Source organism: Marmota monax, unplaced genomic scaffold (assembly GCF_021218885.2).
Source record: "Marmota monax isolate L192 unplaced genomic scaffold, Marmota_monax_Labrador192_F-V1.1 WCK01_AAM20220418_F8-fsc00009, whole genome shotgun sequence".
Lineage (NCBI taxonomy): Eukaryota > Metazoa > Chordata > Mammalia > Rodentia > Sciuridae > Marmota > Marmota monax.
In genome coordinates, this window is record NW_026694710.1 from 24,625,909 (window position 1) to 24,642,377 (window position 16,469).

Genomic DNA, 16,469 nt, shown 5'->3' on the forward strand with positions numbered 1-16,469 from the left:
GACGAGGAAACAGGGCCAGTGCCTTGTCCTAGTTGCCACAGTTCACTAGTGGCAGGAATTGCACTCCAACTCCAGGCCTCCTGGCACCTGCCCAGGGCTCTTCCCTGCCACACACTGCTTCCAGAGTGAGTCCAGCCACCTCCCTCCTTCACCTGCCATCTCTACTTGGATAATCAAATGGTTCTTGGAGAATTCAAGGCCCATGTCTCCTGGGAAGCCTTCTCTGACCTCCCCAGTCAGGTAAAATCACTCCGCCATCCACCATTGCTCCTGTGAAGACCATCCTGTCCCCGCCATGTGTCAGCTACCCCAGGTACCAAGCACTGTGCAAAGCTGGCTCTGTACCTGGTGTCCCTCATCACTCAGCTCAGCCAGCTGCAGAGTGGAACCATAAGACCAAGTCCAGGTCCCCAAGCTCTCAAGGCCAACAGATTCAAGCTGCCTGTCTCCACTGCCACTGGGCCAAGTGCCTGGTGTCAGAGCTGCCTCTAAAGCCCTCAGGCTACACTCCTATGAGCTAGGAACCTAGGACCCTATGGGCCTGTGAGTCCAGGATGTAGCAGAGGCACCAAAAATGCTTTAAGTGAGCAATTGTGAATGAAAGGGGAAGTGGGTGGATGATAATGACTCAGGACTGCCATAGGGCAGGGGCCACATTTGGAAATGCACGCAGGTACTTGATCATGGAAACGCGCGCCAAGTCCTCCCCAAGAGCAGCTCAGCGGACCCTCCCCCAGCTGGTTGGGTCTTTTACCTTCTCCTTCTCCAGGTCCAGCATCTTCTGGGTCAGAGCTGCCTCGGTTCCCTCTATCTGCTTCAGCCACTAGAAAATAGCAGGGACAGGAGGGGCACAGCCCAATGAGAACGGGAACCCCTTGGATATCTGAGGTTTTGTGGTCTGTTTCTGCGTCATGGAAAGGTGTTTGCTTGAGGATGGATCTGGTCAGGGATACCCACGACCAGTATGTGTGGAAAGGACATCTGTGTACACGTGGCCGGGCCCATGTGTAAGGTGGCGGTAGGTGTGCAGATGACCTGCATATGGTGTGGCAGTGTGGACTTGGCGTGGGTGGACAGGCGTGAGGAGGGCTGCAAGTGTGTACTCAGGAGATCTGAAGATGAGCAAGTGAGCTTCATGCAGCTAGTGTCACAGAAGCAGAATGTCACCTCTCCTAACCTCTCCTGACTGCCCCAAGGTAGGCAGCATTATCCTGTGTTGTAAGTCAAGCTTGGAGGCTGAGTTAAGTACCTTGTCCAAGGTCACACAGGTGGGGAACGAGGATTTCAAACCTATCTGCAGAAGTCCTAGGCCACTGCCCTCCTCCCCAGCACCAAGCATTGTGGCATGTGGGCTGGGCAGAGAGGGGGCATACACTCAGTGGGTGTGCAAGGGCATGAGAGTGGGTGAGTTCCAGAGTGAGCCTCTGACTTTCCTGGGAATGTGGGGTGGGCACCTGAATGGCAGGTAAGGGGTGGGAGACCTCTCTAGCTTCCCTCTGGGATCTAGGCTGAGAGTGAGCTTGCAGACAGATATAGGCATGGGTATGTCTTTATGGGGAGCCCACCTAGGAGGGAGAAGTCACTGACACCAGGTGATTGACTTGAGGGGAAAACTGTGGGGTGTCCCAGCCACAGAGGGGTACCTAAGGTTGGTGGCAGGCATAAATGAGTGCCTTTGAGCCTGCGGAGGCCTGGTGACTATGCCTTTTCTGATTCTGAGGGTCCCCTTAGCTTCCTTGGAGAATTTCTCTGGCTGCACCTCCTCAGACCTCTGGCTCCTAAACTTTGGCTCTGCTGGGCGGGAGCCCTGCCCTTGGCCTTCCCCCAGCTCTGCCCTCCTCTACACTCTGCTCACTCGGAAGAGTCTCCAATCAGCTCTGATCCATGCCTGTGCCCCATGTACGGCTCCCCTCATCTTGGCTCACAGCTAGGCCTCAGCAGATCCCTGGAGGGGAGGCCCCTGGGCACCTCTCTTCTGTGTAAGAAGACCCATCTGCTGCACTCCTCAACCAGGACCACCCACAGCCCAGCCCCCTCCTGGCCAGAGGCTCATGTCCCACCACCCTCACACACTAAGCCATTCCTAAGCTCTGGCCAGCACTTCTCTCCAAAGCACACGTAACTGTCGGAACCTCCCTGCACCTGCTCAGTGTCCTCCCAGACATCCCCTCACTCCTGACAACCCTTACAGGGCCCTGCAGGGTGTGTCCCCAACAAGGCTCACATAGGCTCCTATCTCCACTCAAAACTCCCCTGGTCACCCCAAAACTACATTTAGCTCTTGGGACAAGCCAAGGTCTCTCTCACCTCAGAGCCTTTCAGGTAGCTCCCACTGCCCGTAACACCCCCCTCTCCCAGGCCCAGCCTCAACAGGAGGCTCTTGCCAAGCTAACATCTACCCAGCCTTCTGGCCCAGGTTGGTCTCACCCCTCCAGGAAGCCCACCCTGTTTCCTGAGTCACGAGTCTTGTGCTCTTTATTTGAGCTCACCTGGAAGATGCTGTGGTCAGCTTCCCTGCCCCCTAGGTCCCTCATCTGACTCCTGTTGCATTTCCCTGCCCAGCATAGGGCCTGGCATGCAGCAGGTGCCTAATGAACATCTACTGAGTGGAGGAGGGTGTGGGCGGGCTGCACAGAGGGAAGGAGATGGGACAGGCACAGTTAGGATCTCCCCTAACAATGCCAGTGCTTGTCCCTGAGAGGCCCTGGAGCCAGCAGCCGCAGCGGGGGCCAACCAAGCAGTCCTTAATCCCTGCCAAGAGCGGCAACTTCATGGGAATAGGTGGGCTTATTTAATGTCCTAATGCAGGCAATCAGAAACAACTAGAACTAAAATGGTGAGCATTTCCTGTTTGTATCATTACCACAAGCTGCTCTCACAGAGTACTCTGTAGAGCCCGCTGTCAGGTAATGGTTATTGTTAAATATAGATGTATATTAGGTGCTTACGTTGCTTATAAAGGAAAATCTTTACAGGTCCTTTTTAGTCACCGGGCCAGTCCCAGGAGGGCAGAGAAAGCTGGCCTTGAATTCCTGGCCCGTGGAGATCAGGAATACACCAGAGTACCACCAGATCTCTACTGAGCCTCGCTGACACCTCAGAGACCCTCCAGGCTCATGGCTCTGCTCAACCCCCAGCAGAGAGATCTCACAGGGGAGGCAAACCTGCCACTTGAGTGCTGCAAGGAGCTGGGTGTCCTCTTCCAGCAGTCACAGGTCCAAAGCCAGCTCCTGGGGCTCCTCAGGTGCAAGGCCAGGACCCGTTGCAGCTGGTGGGCTGATCTCCTCCTCTCTCTCCAGAGAGGGTCCCACGACTTTGACAGATTCAGTGATTAGACAGCTGGACTGCGGCTGCAGGCCCACACATCACTCTCTAACCCTTATGTTAGCAGAGGGGACATAGATTTTTCATTATTTCTGTCTTTCTGAGTCCTTTGTCTACTTCGTGATCAGTTTTGAAATTGAAGGCAAAGAGGCAGACCTGGGGATGACCCACATGCCTACAAATGTCTTATGCCTGAGCCTCTCTGTGGGGCACATGCCATGTGCCAAAGTGAGTAAGCCATGGGGCCAGGACTGGGGAGATCGCTGGCCTGCACCTTAAAGTCTGTGCCCAGTGCTGGCTGCTAGGAGTGGGGCACACACCCAGGGAAGATGCCATCCTATGCTGCTCCTGACCAGTTGAGTCTGCACTGCACTTATGTGCCTCTAAGAGAAAACTGAAGTGGACTGTGGTCTGTTTGGGTCCCAGCACTGCACTGAAGAACACCTTTTTAAAACGAGGTGTATCTGGTAGGAAGGGGCTTGCCTGGCACTTGTGACCAAGTCTTGTCTGACAGTGGTGTTGCAGAGACCCACATTCTCTATGACCTTCTCTGCAATGTCAGCTCTAGGGTGACCAATTTGTCCCTGTTTGCCCCCAGCTGTCTCTGTTTTAACACTGAAGTTCCCAGGACCAGGATGCACCTCAGTCCCAAGCAAATTGGATTGCTGGTCACCCAGCTGTCCTGCTGGCCTTCTCAGGGGACCTGCCGACCCAGCTCCCACCCTGCCCAGGGCCTGTTTATCTTCTTGAACATTCCCCCAAGTAGTAATACACAGTAATTCCCAAACCAATTTGACCTTTATTCACAGAAAAATGGCCTGGTTGATGTCTCCAGGATCCTGAACTGAGAAAACAGCGGAGTTTGCACCCTAAGGACTGTCCCAAATGGGAGCTGGGCAGCTCTGGGCAGCACCAGAGTTGGGATCCCATAAACATCAGCCACAGGTCCCTATTTTGCCACACCTGGTGGGGTCTGTGAGGAGCTGGCAGGCCAGGGAAGCTGGCATCACTCTGGCATTTAGGGCACCAAACGAGGCACGAGGCTGACAAGCTTGGAAAGGTTCTGGTGGTCAGGGCAGCAGCTAGCAAGAAGCAGGAGGAGGCAAGGAGGGTACAAGCTGGGAGTTGGGAAGGGATGGCATTGCCTAAGTCTGCCACCAACCTTTAGTGCCTTTTACTTGTGTGTTGGGGGTAGGAATGTGGGTGATGGAAAGACACCTGGGGAAGAAAACCATATTTTAAGCTGGGAGTTGGGAAGGGATGGCAAGGGTCAAAGCCAGAAGTCAGAGTGCCCATATCCTCAGCTGTCAACAGGAGATGCTAATGTGGGGCAAAGGCTGAGAGAGGACACAGAGATCTAAGGTCAAGGCCTAGAGCGCCTGATCCCTCAGGGTATGAGAGGGGCCTTTCAGGAAGGCTCAGGTGAGTGACTTAGTGCCCCAGCAAGGCCCTGAACCTCTGCAGCCTTGGCCTTCAGGCAGCCGAGGGTTAGGAACAGCAGCCCACCAACGCCCACCACTAGCCCCACTGCGAACCAGCCACCCCAGTCCACCAGTCCACAGGCATTGCCCAAGTGCCTCTAGGAACTAAGCCCAGTGCTAGGGCTTAGCCACACTGGACTCTGCTTAAGTAGGGTGTCCTGGATCCTGACACGAACCAGCAGGGCACCAGGACTCTCATGCTGCATCTCCAGGAGACTGAAGCTGGCAAGTGGGGGGACAAGATCAAAGCCAGGAAGGCCTCACAGAGGCAGCATCTAGCAGAGGGCACCTCCACCCCATGCGGGCCATCGAAGCCCTCATGCCTGGAAGAACCTTCTCAGTAAATCTTGCAATGAGTGTTGAAGGAACTGAGTCCAGTGACTCACCAGCACTTTACTCTATGGAGCCCTGCTACATGAGGCTGGACACGTTCAGTCTTGCTGACAAGGGTGCACTGAATGTGCCCAACTCAGCCCAGGAACCCGCCTCCCGTCAGCCCACCAGCCGGCCCTGAGCCATCCTCAGTCCTGTTCCCTGGAGGGAGCAAGCTCAGCCAGATGGAGAGATGGGAGCCAGAAAAAGCCGGGTTCCACACCTGCATCGCCCTTCCCGACTGTGTGACCAGGGGCAAGGCATTGCCTAAGTCTGCCACCAACCTTTAGTTCCCTTTACTTGTTTGTTGAGGGGAAGGGGTGTGGGTGATGGAAAAACACCGGGGAAGAAAACCATATTTTAAATGCCCTTCCAGAGATTCTGGAAAGAATCTGGATTAAGAGCAGTAAGGCCTCACCAAAAACGCTACTCGAAAGCAGCATTTTAAAGCTTCACTCGTGTGCTTTGGAAGGAATAAGATCCACAGACAGGAAGGACTACCTTGAGCAGTGTGCACTGAAAAAAACATTCTAAACCAGTGTAGAAGGCAGACAAGTCAGGAAGGCGTTTTTTAAAATAAAAGGTCAAAAAGTTAATATCTTTAATATGTAAAGCACATAGGCAAGTCAGTAAGAGAAACAATTACAACAAAGACTTATTTGTTGAATGAATGAATGAATGAATAAACAAACGAACGAACAAACAAACCCAGAGGAAAATAAATCCTCAAACAAATGTAATTACAACTCGCAAGAAAGTAGAACAAAATAGGCAATACACATCAAAACGTCCACTACCACTAGCACCCAGATAAATGAGAAGGACATGATGACGTCATAACGTTTCTAGCCATGAAATTGAGTTTTCTTTTCTGTGGTAAAACACCACGCTGAGCATGAAATCGACAGGAGGGTCACTGGTGCCCCTCTCTGGAAGCCACCTGGACATTGCCAGAGCCCTTCAATTGCCTCAGGATTCCACTTCTAGAGTCTGTCCTGTGGTCAGTTCTCAAATGCACAGAAATCTATGTGTAATGGTGTCCACCACTAAGGGTATGATGGCAAACAGAGGTAGAGTGGACAGCCCAGCAGCTGACGGCAGAGGATGTTCTCTACAGTGTAACCATAGGACAGAAGGAGGCAGAGCTGTCGAGATGCATGTTTGTGAGCCATTTAGAATGTCTTGTAAAGCAGGATGAAGAGCTGGATGCTAAGTAAGATTTCAACTAAGCTAAGAAAACGGGAGTGGGAGAAAGCCGGAGGCAGCATACGCATCACCCACTGCTTCCTTGATGGGGTGTCGGTCCCTCCTGCAGTCTGGCCTTTTCTACCATGGGCATGTGGTGTATGGCTTTCCATCAGAACGTGAAGAGGCATGCATGTGCACATGCAGAGCAGACTGACCGACACACATGCTCCCAAACAAGCGAGACACCAATGTACAGTTTCTTGTATGGTGCTGGGTGCTGGGACAAGGTGTGAGCACAGAAATGCCGCTGGGTCTACCTTTTCACACAGGGCAAGCACAGTTCCAGCCTGGATTATTGCAACCTGTTCTTCATTTCTCAAATTCTAAAACAGAAAAATGGGCAAGGGCATTTTACACTGGATCCCAATCCACGGGCAGACAGCACCAGGCTCCACTCTGAGCCGTACCCCAGGGGTCAACCCCACTCACTAACGGGGTCAGCGATTCAAGGCAGAGAGCTCCTGTCCCTCTGGACTTCACAGTGAACAGTCCCCACTCAGAGGGACAGGAGCCACCTGCCTTGGGACTGCCTTTGAGATTTAAGACTTCAAGAATCAGTGCCCCGTTCAAGCTGATCTTTAGGAAGGCAAAGTGTCACTTTCTGACTTCAGCCACCTGTGGTGCGCCCACCTCCTCTCTGGGAACTGGTCCTTAGGCTTTTTGTCTCTCGTTACTCACAGGCTGTAAGGGCAACCTCACTTTGGAATCCCACTTCTGACAGATTCAGACCCAACCACCCACACAGGAACATAGCCATACAAAAGCCTTACATTGTACTTATTAGATCTCTAAAACTAGAGAGAAATTAAAACAAAACAAAAGCCACACAGAATACGCCCAGATCAAAACAAGAACACGAACCGGAAACGGATTGCTCATAGTTACCCCGTTATCGCCAAGGATATCTAGTTTCTTCATAAGTTCAGAAACATTCACATCCTGGAAGAGATTTCCAACGTTCATTTTTGTGTGAGCAGCAGAGACCATCCACACCAATTCCCAGAGCTACACCCTGCGTGTGGACGGACCGCGCCCGTCCTCTCCTGGTGCCTACAGAGGGCGAGTCCTGCCTCTAGCTTTTCCTCTGGGGAGAGAGGAGAGAAGGTGCAGCTGCGACTTACTGGCTGAGTTTTACACCAGAATAAACACCACTTTCTAGAAAGGCCTGTGGAATGTGTGGGTCGGAAGGCCATGGCCCGCAGGCCCTAGCAGGGCTTAAGGTATGTGGCAAATGCTGGCCATTATAACCACCACAGTGGCCACTGCAAGGTACTTCCTAGTGTCAGGCACTGTGCCAAGCACTTTGTCTGTTCTTTATCTAACTTCATGATCACTCTAGTTCGATGTAGGAGCACTGCCATCTGGAATTCATTGCCCAGAGACTGAGGCTCAGGGAGGTTCCAGGCTAGAGCCGGGCAGTGGCGGCTGGGGTTTGCAGTAAGCCCATATCCCAGAAATGGAGGAAAACAGGGTAACACCTGGTGACCCCCTAAGGTGATCTCACTGCCTTTCAACACAGGGTAGAGGCCAAGGGCTATCTCATTACAATAAATTCTGCTCTTGGCCCCAGAATACAATCCCCCTTCACCAGTCTGGCACTCAGCGAGCCTGTGGCCTCAGCTCGCTGGAGGCCCCCCCACGCACGCTACCTTAACTCCTTCCTGGTGACAGAACAGCTGGAGGGCGCTGCTGTTGTTCTCGGGGAAGGTGGTGATTTGGAGGTTAAAGGCTGGCGACCTCCGCTCTCTCTCCTGGGGAAAAGATTCGGTTTAAAGACAGAACTCAATTGGATTATTTACCACTTGCCATTTTCCCATGTTATCAGCAAAAACCAACGCGCTCCGGTCGGCAAAGGTGTGACTACAGCGCACACGCAGACCGCACAGTCCTCCTCCGTGAGTGGGACATCTTCGTCTTCCATGGCGGGAGACTGTCTCTGCACATTGGCTTACCTCTTACCACTCAGCTAGGAAGAAATGGTTAGCAGGGTCTCATGAGTCTTCTGGTTGCAAGACTAAAAACCAGGAAGTCACAGAGTTACAAAATTTGATAAAAGCGACTGCACCAAATTTCAATGGGCAACAAAAGCCACTAGGTGTGGTGTGTGTCATTCTGGGCCAGGCACCTCAGTGTGCTGACGGGTTCCCATGCAACCTTGAGAGCCTGACACCAATGTTCTTTTTTTGCAGACAGAAATGGCAGCTCGGGAAGGCCGAGTCCCAGGCCCTTTTCTAGTGAATGACAGAGTCAGGCCCAGCCCTGCCTTCACTTTCTTTCCAGTATAATCTGTTGGCTCTGCTCACAATTCTTTTTGACCCACTCTAACACAACCAATGATCTTAGTTCTGCCCAGCCTTAAGATTTACTGTCAAATCTCAATTATGAAGGAAGTATTTTCCCAGAAGAGGGGCTTATTAGTCATACACCAAGTGACAAGTTTCAGAAAGGTCAGGACAAGCCTGGGTGTACTTATGGGGACAAAGTATACCGGTTCGACAGGACCCTGGTCTCAAATGTGTTTCCTTCACAGAGCTGACTGTAGACCTCCAGCACAGGCTGAGAAGACCCTTTCAAATCACACCCTAAGTAAACTGCTTTTGTTTGATTCAAATTATAGAATGGTAATAATAACTTACTTTGGGGCATTTTAGCAGAATCTAACTACAGAACCAATGGACTCCTTTAAAAATTCAACTTGAACTAAATTTCAATGAAGAACAAAAGCTACCAGCTGTGGTGTGTCCCTCTGTGCCAGGCACCTCACTGTGCCGACTGACGCCATGCAAACTTGTGAGGCAGGCACTATCTAAATAACCAAGCACAAAGTCAGCGGCATGTCTCAGCGCGCTGCTGAGAGGCTGAAGGGAAGACGAAGGGGCTATTAATTCAGTGAATTTCCAGGAAGCCCCACCCAGCTAGCCTAGGTCTGGAACAGTCCTAGGAGCCAAGAACAAAATTCACCATGGTTCACTTCCTTGGACACCATTCTACCAGCAATACTTATTTAAATGGAGTCTCCATAGGAAAGTGATCCAAGAAGATCATAATGGATAAGAGTACAAGTCAGAAAAGTGGTTCCCAATGGCTCTGAATTCTGAGGGAGATGGAAATCCTAGTAAACCAAGCAGTGCTTATGGAGTTCTTTTAAGGAAGGCTCCTGACAAGGATATGTGCAGTTTTCTAACAATGGCAGAGGCACCAATGGTGACCTCACATGACTTCTGATTTCTGTCACTTGAATAAAACACTCAGGTCTAGGGAGAGTGAGTAGCAGTAGCACTTGGTGCTGAGGGACTCTTGGCCCAGGCCTTGCCATCATGACAAGGTCCAACTGGTCAGTTCTAATGCGAACAGAATTCAACTCAAGCAGGAGGAGAAAACAAAATCAGAAAAGCCACAGACACCGTGAGGCACTCACTTCCACTGAGGTTTCATACATGCAAGGGTCAGCTGGGGGAAGCAGAGCCGCATCACTACGAGAGCTCAGAGAAACTGTCACAAACTTAAGTGATGTTTAAGATGCCGATGACTTTTAAACAGAAACAAAAGGGAGTTATGAAATACCGTGAGAGCAAGGCAATACAGTAACACACCAAGGCAAGAGTTCTCTTGGAAGCAATTAAACCATCAATATTCTTTTACTGAGTCCCACTTGGTGCACTGGGGAGTTCCTGGAGGAACACAATTTCTACCTGTGAGCAGCATTCAATCTCCTTCCAGCCACTTTGAGTCATATTTGGAGTTATGAATAATAATTTCTTTAGTCCAAATTGCTGTGGTGCCTGGGTCTGTATTTACTGAAAAAATTTGAGCAAGTAACTCCTTTTCTTAACCATCTCTGCAGACACATCCTCCTACCCTGCCTTACTTACCTTGTATTTAACTTGCAAATAGAAAATGGGCCCAAACTGGCTTTAAACACATTAGAGAGTCAACAGCTGGCTGGGTCAGACTCTGCTATTTCAAAAGGTGAGATGTGCTGCATGCAAGATCATTTACAAAGGTGTGTTATTAATTGCAACAGTGCTTCTGTCCAGGTTTGCACAGTGCAGACCCAGTGACTATGCATGCAGGAAAGAAGTAGTTATGGCAATGAAACACAAATAAAAAAGGCAAAATATTGCAAAAACAAATTATTTTATTAAGTGCAAAACAAGCCGTAGGCAATAAATATATTAGCTCTGTACAGGTCCACAGACTTCGGCGAGCACCCTCTCCAGAACACGTTAAGGCAGTGAAATTATTCTGAACATACAGATTGAAAAGAAAAAAAAGAAAGAAAGAAGGAAGGAAGGAAGGAAGGAGAGAAACGCTAACATGTCCCTTCACACATGCTTGGGAACGGCAGGGAGCTTTACATGAATTTCAGTTTGGGTTCAAAGAGAATGTCTGCTCCGTTTGAGAGCTTACAACAGAGAGAGTCTCTTACTTCGAGCTCTAGCACTCTGAACTCTAACAGCTCGTTCTGATCCTTTGCATCTTGCATTTCGCTCTTCAGCTGGTTCTCCTCCATTTCCAGCCTGTAAATCTAGAGCAAAGACACCTGTGCATTAACGGGCAGCAGCAGCTGCCACCTCAAACCAGGTCCCCTGATCGTGGGCCACCTCAATGGTGGCCTGAGGAGGACAGGGAACCAGCCATGGGGCAGACTTTGCGGCAAGCGTCCAGGAAGGTGCAGACCAGAAACTGCTGACATATTTGCTGAACAAATGAATGATTGGGAAGCTGAGGCAAAGAGCCCCGGAGACCCTGCCCTGAGGTCAAGGGGCAAGAAGCAAGAGTGCCACGCCAAAGCTTCTGCTCCCAAAGGCTGTCCGAGGTCTTTCCAGCCCAATCCCCCAGGGTCAGCCCACCTGGACGGCCCTGCAGGCTGCAGCAGAGCACGGCTGTCTGTCTGACTCTCTGACAAGCCTTCCTAAGAAGTCTGTGTGGCAGTCAGTGGTCACCCCCAGAGCACAGCAGTCTGGGAAGCAAGACAGCCAGAGACACAGATGAGTTACAACAGAAGTGTCCTGGGCCTGTTTCTGCCCAAGAAGGTACGGCAGCGCCCATCGCCTGGCAGCAGTGAGGGGCCACTGTGACAACACACGTGGTGAGGGCTTTGGGGAAGGCCTCAGAGTGGCACCCCTGATCCCCGTGTCCTCCCTCTTCCTGGTAAGGAGGTCCACACAAGGGCTCTCTTCTGGGGCACATGTGGAACCTGTGTGGGTGTTTTGTGCAGCTCCCAGAACTTAGTAAGCACAATCAAGAATGCTGAACTCCCCTGACACACAGGACTGCCTCCCATGACACTGACAGTCCTGCCCAAATGCCTCCAGAAAATGAGGCAGTGAGCTAGCAAACACCACATAGCAGTGGGCAGCAGGGTGCAGCTGACCTGGCCTCCCATGGGAAAAGGCCAGCTCACCCTGTCCTGCGCTCAGATGTTTAGGGCAAAGCCCGCCAAGGGCCTGATGGCACTCACCTGTAGCATCCAGGAGAGGAAACCTATGGAGCAGACTAGTGGGTGCAGGGGCATGAGGGGTGGGACTGGGAGTGACTGCAACTGAGCTGGGAGTCTTCATGGGGATGAAACTCTTCTAAACCCGTATTAGGGAAATGGTGGCACAACTCGTAATTTACTTTTTAAAATGGGCGGGGAGTCATGTCCAGTGGTACATGCCTACAATCCCCACAACTGGGGATGCTGAGGTAGGAGGATTCCAAGTTCAAGGCCACTCTCAGAAACTTAGCAAGGTTCTAAGCAACTTAGTGAGACCCTATCTCAAAATAAAAATAAATGGCTGCAAATATGGGTTGGTTAAATGCCCCTGGGTTCAATCCGTAGTACCTAAATAAATTAAGGGAGAGGCTACAGTCTTAATCCCAAAGCATCTGGTCTGCTCCCCATGCAAACTCTTTGGAGAGCTCCAGCAAGGCCTATGGTTAGAGAGGGCAGGTCAGAGGCTCAGCTCCCAGTAGGGTCAACTGACCTGGGCTCAGGTGGTCTGAGGACTTGCTCAATGATCAGGGCCTCTGGAATCCCAGAGCAATGGCAGAGGTAGCCAGGGTGTCCAATTTGGGAGCTGGGGCCAGCCTCCCTACTTCTGCAGGGGACCTGGGAGTGGCTCCTCTGTCAGCTCTGTAGGCCCAGAGCAGAGGCCTCTTCTCATGAGAGGTGCCCTGGTCCCTGGAATGTACCCAGAGCATGGAATGGGCTCACACGGGCTGGCCTCAGCCTGTGACCCTGAAGCAGGCCACATACCTTTTCCAGCAAGTCTTGGTTTGTTCTGATGAGCAGCTGCTTCTCCTCCACCCACGTGGAATCCTGCAGGAAAGCAACAAACGAGTCACTGCACTGGGGCAGGTCACCTTCCAAGAAAAGACCACGCCTGCATGAGCGCATCCTACCTCTAACCCTAACCCAAGAAAGAGCAGCAGCGGGGAGTGAGACCTGTCTCCCCTGAGTGGCTCCCCACAGGTGCGCGTCCACCCTGCCAGGTAAAGGAGCGGCTCCACACCTGAAGGCCAGCCCGTGCCCACAGCCATGCCAGTCCACAGTCCTTCTATCACTTGCCCAGCCAGCTCCCATGTGAGTAGGCCGCGAGCACAGGGCATGGAGTCTGTCCTGACTCTGGGGCATCCCCAGACAGGCAGAGCTGGCACTCAGCAAGCATCATGGGGATGGAGGGGCGACTACACGAGGGCAAGGGAAGCCTTCTCCAGCTCCCCGCCTCTCAGCTGGTCAGCAGCAGGGCTGGAACTGGGCGAGGTCCCTTCCCAGCAGGCCAGGCCCACCAGCGCTTGTATTCCAGGATGCTTTGAAGCCAAGGCCCAACATGGGATCTGATCCCATGCCATGGAATGTCCAGAAAAGGCCCTGGCTCCTCCTGGTTCCCTTGGACCTAACATTGCTCATCCTACACCACCACTGACCCTCACATAGGCACAGTGTTGTCAGCTGTCCCTTTGCCTTCTTGTTCATGACAGGTTGTTTATGAAGGTGGCTGAAGCTTCCCCTCCATCTCTCTGCTACACCCTCTGCAATGTGACTTTGCAGCTCCTCCCAACAAGATGTAGGGCCTACTTCTCCAATTTTAAAGCTGGGCTTGGCTGTGACATGGCCTGGCTACTGGGACAAATGTGATATAAACAGAGGCTTGGTAAGTACTCATACAGGGGGCTTATTCTTTTTTCCTGCCCCCAGGCCACCAAGTAAAAAAGTCAGGTTTCCTCCCTGAGGCCTCAGCTGACACAAATGGCAAGAAGAGAATGAGGCCATCCCAGGCCTTCTAGCCCCAGGAGATCTGCCTAACCACTATAGCCTCAAGACTGACCGCAGGCAAGATTAGCAGGACCACCAGCCAGCTGAGTCCAGCCCAAACTATCAATCCACAGAACTAGAAGTGAATAAGACACTTTTGCTGTTCAAATAACTAAGTTTTGGGGTGGTTTGTTACATAGCAATAGCAAACTGATACATTCTCCTCTGCACCAAGTGCAGGGCTTGGAGTAGTGCAAGAGCTCTGATGAACACTGGCTGATTGAATGAGAATTCATTTTGTCTCCAAATGGGCCCCTTCTCTCAGCAGGCACTGAGGGAAGAACTGAGCACAAACACCAGATCCAACACCACAGGGTGGGAGGCAACGTCGGCCAGAATGTCTTGCTACCTTCTGGGGTGCTGGGTTCATTGTCTCTGCTCAGCGAAGAGTAGGACACAGAGACAGCAAGTGAGCAGCAAGCTTTTTTGCAAAAGCAATGGAGACAGACTCTCCAGAGAGAAGGGGCCCTGGAGCCAGTAGTCTGGTGGGGAGTTTTGGCCTATTCTTTTTATGGTTTCTGGAACTTCCTCCTCTCCTTAGCATCTCCTCTGTCCATATACTCCTCACTATTGATTGGAGCACCCTGTGTCTACACATCTATTTTAGTTTTATATTAGATCCCACACCTAGGAGCATAAGTACAAAAGTCTCTGGCTGATTGGGTCCCCCACTTGTGTCCATGAGCACCTTCGTCAAGCAGGAAGTTGACCTCATTAGAAGGTCCTCTCTGTGCTCCTTTGTTCTGGCCCTCTCTCGACCTCCTCACTTGCCATTGTGTCTGGGCTGCCTCTGCCCTTCTGCACCTCCCTCATTGAGCTGAGGCAAATCCCACCACACAACCTCAGACTGGAGAAGGGAAACTGGGGTCAGTGGGAAGTTGGAGAGGAATTTGAGGAAGCCTCAACGTCAGACTTCTGGGTCTCCCTACTTCCTCTTACCCAGTGTGTTAAGTAGTATCATCAGCCCATTTTAAAGAAAAGGAAACTGAGGCACGGAGATTATGCAACTTGCCCAAGATCCTGTGACAAGTAATTGACAGAGCTGGTACTTGGCTCCAGGGTGTATGCTTTGCACCACCATGATGCCTCCAGGGAGAAGGAGAGACCACAACTCCCTGGATCCACTCTTGGGCGTCAGGTGCCCTCACACCGCTACTCAGCCATTCATAAAGGCTGCTGCCTGGTCTGCTTGGTGCCATACCTGAGTTCTGATGGCTTACTTTGAATCTCAGCCACACCCAGAGCCCTGCTGCTAACTGGAGACTGTTCAGAGCTGGCCATCTGCTCTATACCTCTCCTGGAGTTCCTCTTAGGGTCCCCTACACCTCTACCACCCCTCCAGTTCACACCTGCCTTCCTTTTTCCAGGCCCCAGGCCCCTCCTTAGCCCATCCATGTGAAGATGGTGGCACAGACACCCTACCGGCCACACATACCCAGCAGGGACACATGACTGGTTTGGGCCAGTGAATTATGCTGAGAGAACAAACAGTCTCTTCCTGCCAAGTGGAGGGGAGTCCTAGAAAGAGCAGTTACAAGATGGCGGCCTCCCTTACTGGATCACTGAGGAGCCACATGGAGCAGATGACCCTCTGTGTAAGGTGGGGCAGAGTTGTGGAGGCAGGGATGCAAGCAGGAAGTCAGTGTCTTCACATTAAGCCCCCAAGAGGTTCTGGTTGTCTACAAACCCAATAGCACTTTTCTAACAGCACAGCCACCATACTGAGCTCTGGACCTACGCCACTCTCAAAGAGGCAAGGTTTCCACACTGAGCCTTTTCGGCTCAAGTCAAAAAGGGTTCTGATCCCCACTCTGTTTTTGGAATTGTCTCCTATTTTTGCACATTTGGCAAACAAACGAAGGGAAGGCCAGTCAGACTTCCATTAAACGTGCTTTGATTTTTTTTTCCTTCTTTTGACTCGGCAGCGCACTCTAGCTGGATTCTATCTCGCCCTCCAGGAGCCTGCATGTGGCTCACAGAACACTGTCTCAGCACACAGGCAGGCCTCGAGGACACTGCCACAGGGACAAAGACAAACACATGACCAGGCCTGCTCACCTGTCCTTTCTCAACCAGCAACTTCTCCAAGTCTTCGATTTTGGCCTGACACCTCAGCAGATCAGCCTGCAGCTGCTCCCGAGTCTAGAACAACAAAGACCAGGAAGTGAGCAGGTCCCCTCACACAGGTGACAGAGGAGTATAACCCAGCTGCCATACAGACAGAGCTGGGGACAGGCTTGGGTTCAATAGCGCATATTCAAACTTGGCCCTCCTGGTGGCACTGGGGGTCGACACCAGCTGCCAACACCAGCTGCCAACCCAGCGCCATGAGGAACTGAAGGTCTTGAGAGCTGGCGGCTCTAAGCTCCACCAGCTCGCACACAAGGAGGTGGGAGCCAGGCACACCAGGTCCCAGCCCCAGCTCTCTGCCCAAGGCCAGCATCTGCCCTTTCAGCAGTCACTAGCCACCAGGGCTTTCCTACGTGCTGAGTTGCTGAGTTGTAGGTGGGCCCTTTGCCACCTACAGAAAGGGCTGAAAACCCCAATGTCTGCAGGGCCAGGCAGGCATGTAAATATGGGAAGCTGACTGGGGCAAGAAGGAATGGTGGGGACTGTGGCAAACTGGAGGATGTGACCCCCAGCCCCAGAGAGACTGCCCCTCAGCTGCAGTCCAGTGCCCTGTGGGATGAGAGCCGGGTACTACAGCACAAACTGTCTTTCAAGAGATGTCGGGAATCTGG

The 16,469-nt window shown here is 51.9% G+C and overlaps 1 protein-coding gene across 9 annotated transcripts in view; it reads right to left on the bottom strand.

Annotated features, from left to right (window-relative positions):
- Positions 1-16,469, bottom strand: part of Jakmip1 (janus kinase and microtubule interacting protein 1) — a 146,902-nt gene that overhangs the window by 18,479 nt on the left and 111,954 nt on the right. For 6 of the 9 annotated variants that reach the window (XM_058572421.1, XM_058572424.1, XM_058572423.1 and 3 more), the window contains exons 11-17: positions 15,787-15,870; positions 12,670-12,732; positions 10,855-10,953; positions 8,075-8,176; positions 7,311-7,364; positions 6,683-6,748; positions 755-823 (exon numbers count right to left, since the gene is read on the bottom strand). In XM_058572421.1, the coding sequence (XP_058428404.1) occupies positions 755-823; positions 6,683-6,748; positions 7,311-7,364; positions 8,075-8,176; positions 10,855-10,953; positions 12,670-12,732; positions 15,787-15,870 (537 nt within the window). Of the gene's footprint in view, positions 1-754; positions 824-6,682; positions 6,749-7,310; positions 7,365-8,074; positions 8,177-10,543; positions 10,954-12,669; positions 12,733-15,786; positions 15,871-16,469 lie in introns of those variants that run through there. The other 3 variants (XM_058572426.1, XM_058572427.1, XM_046423807.2) reach the window with 2 other exon arrangements.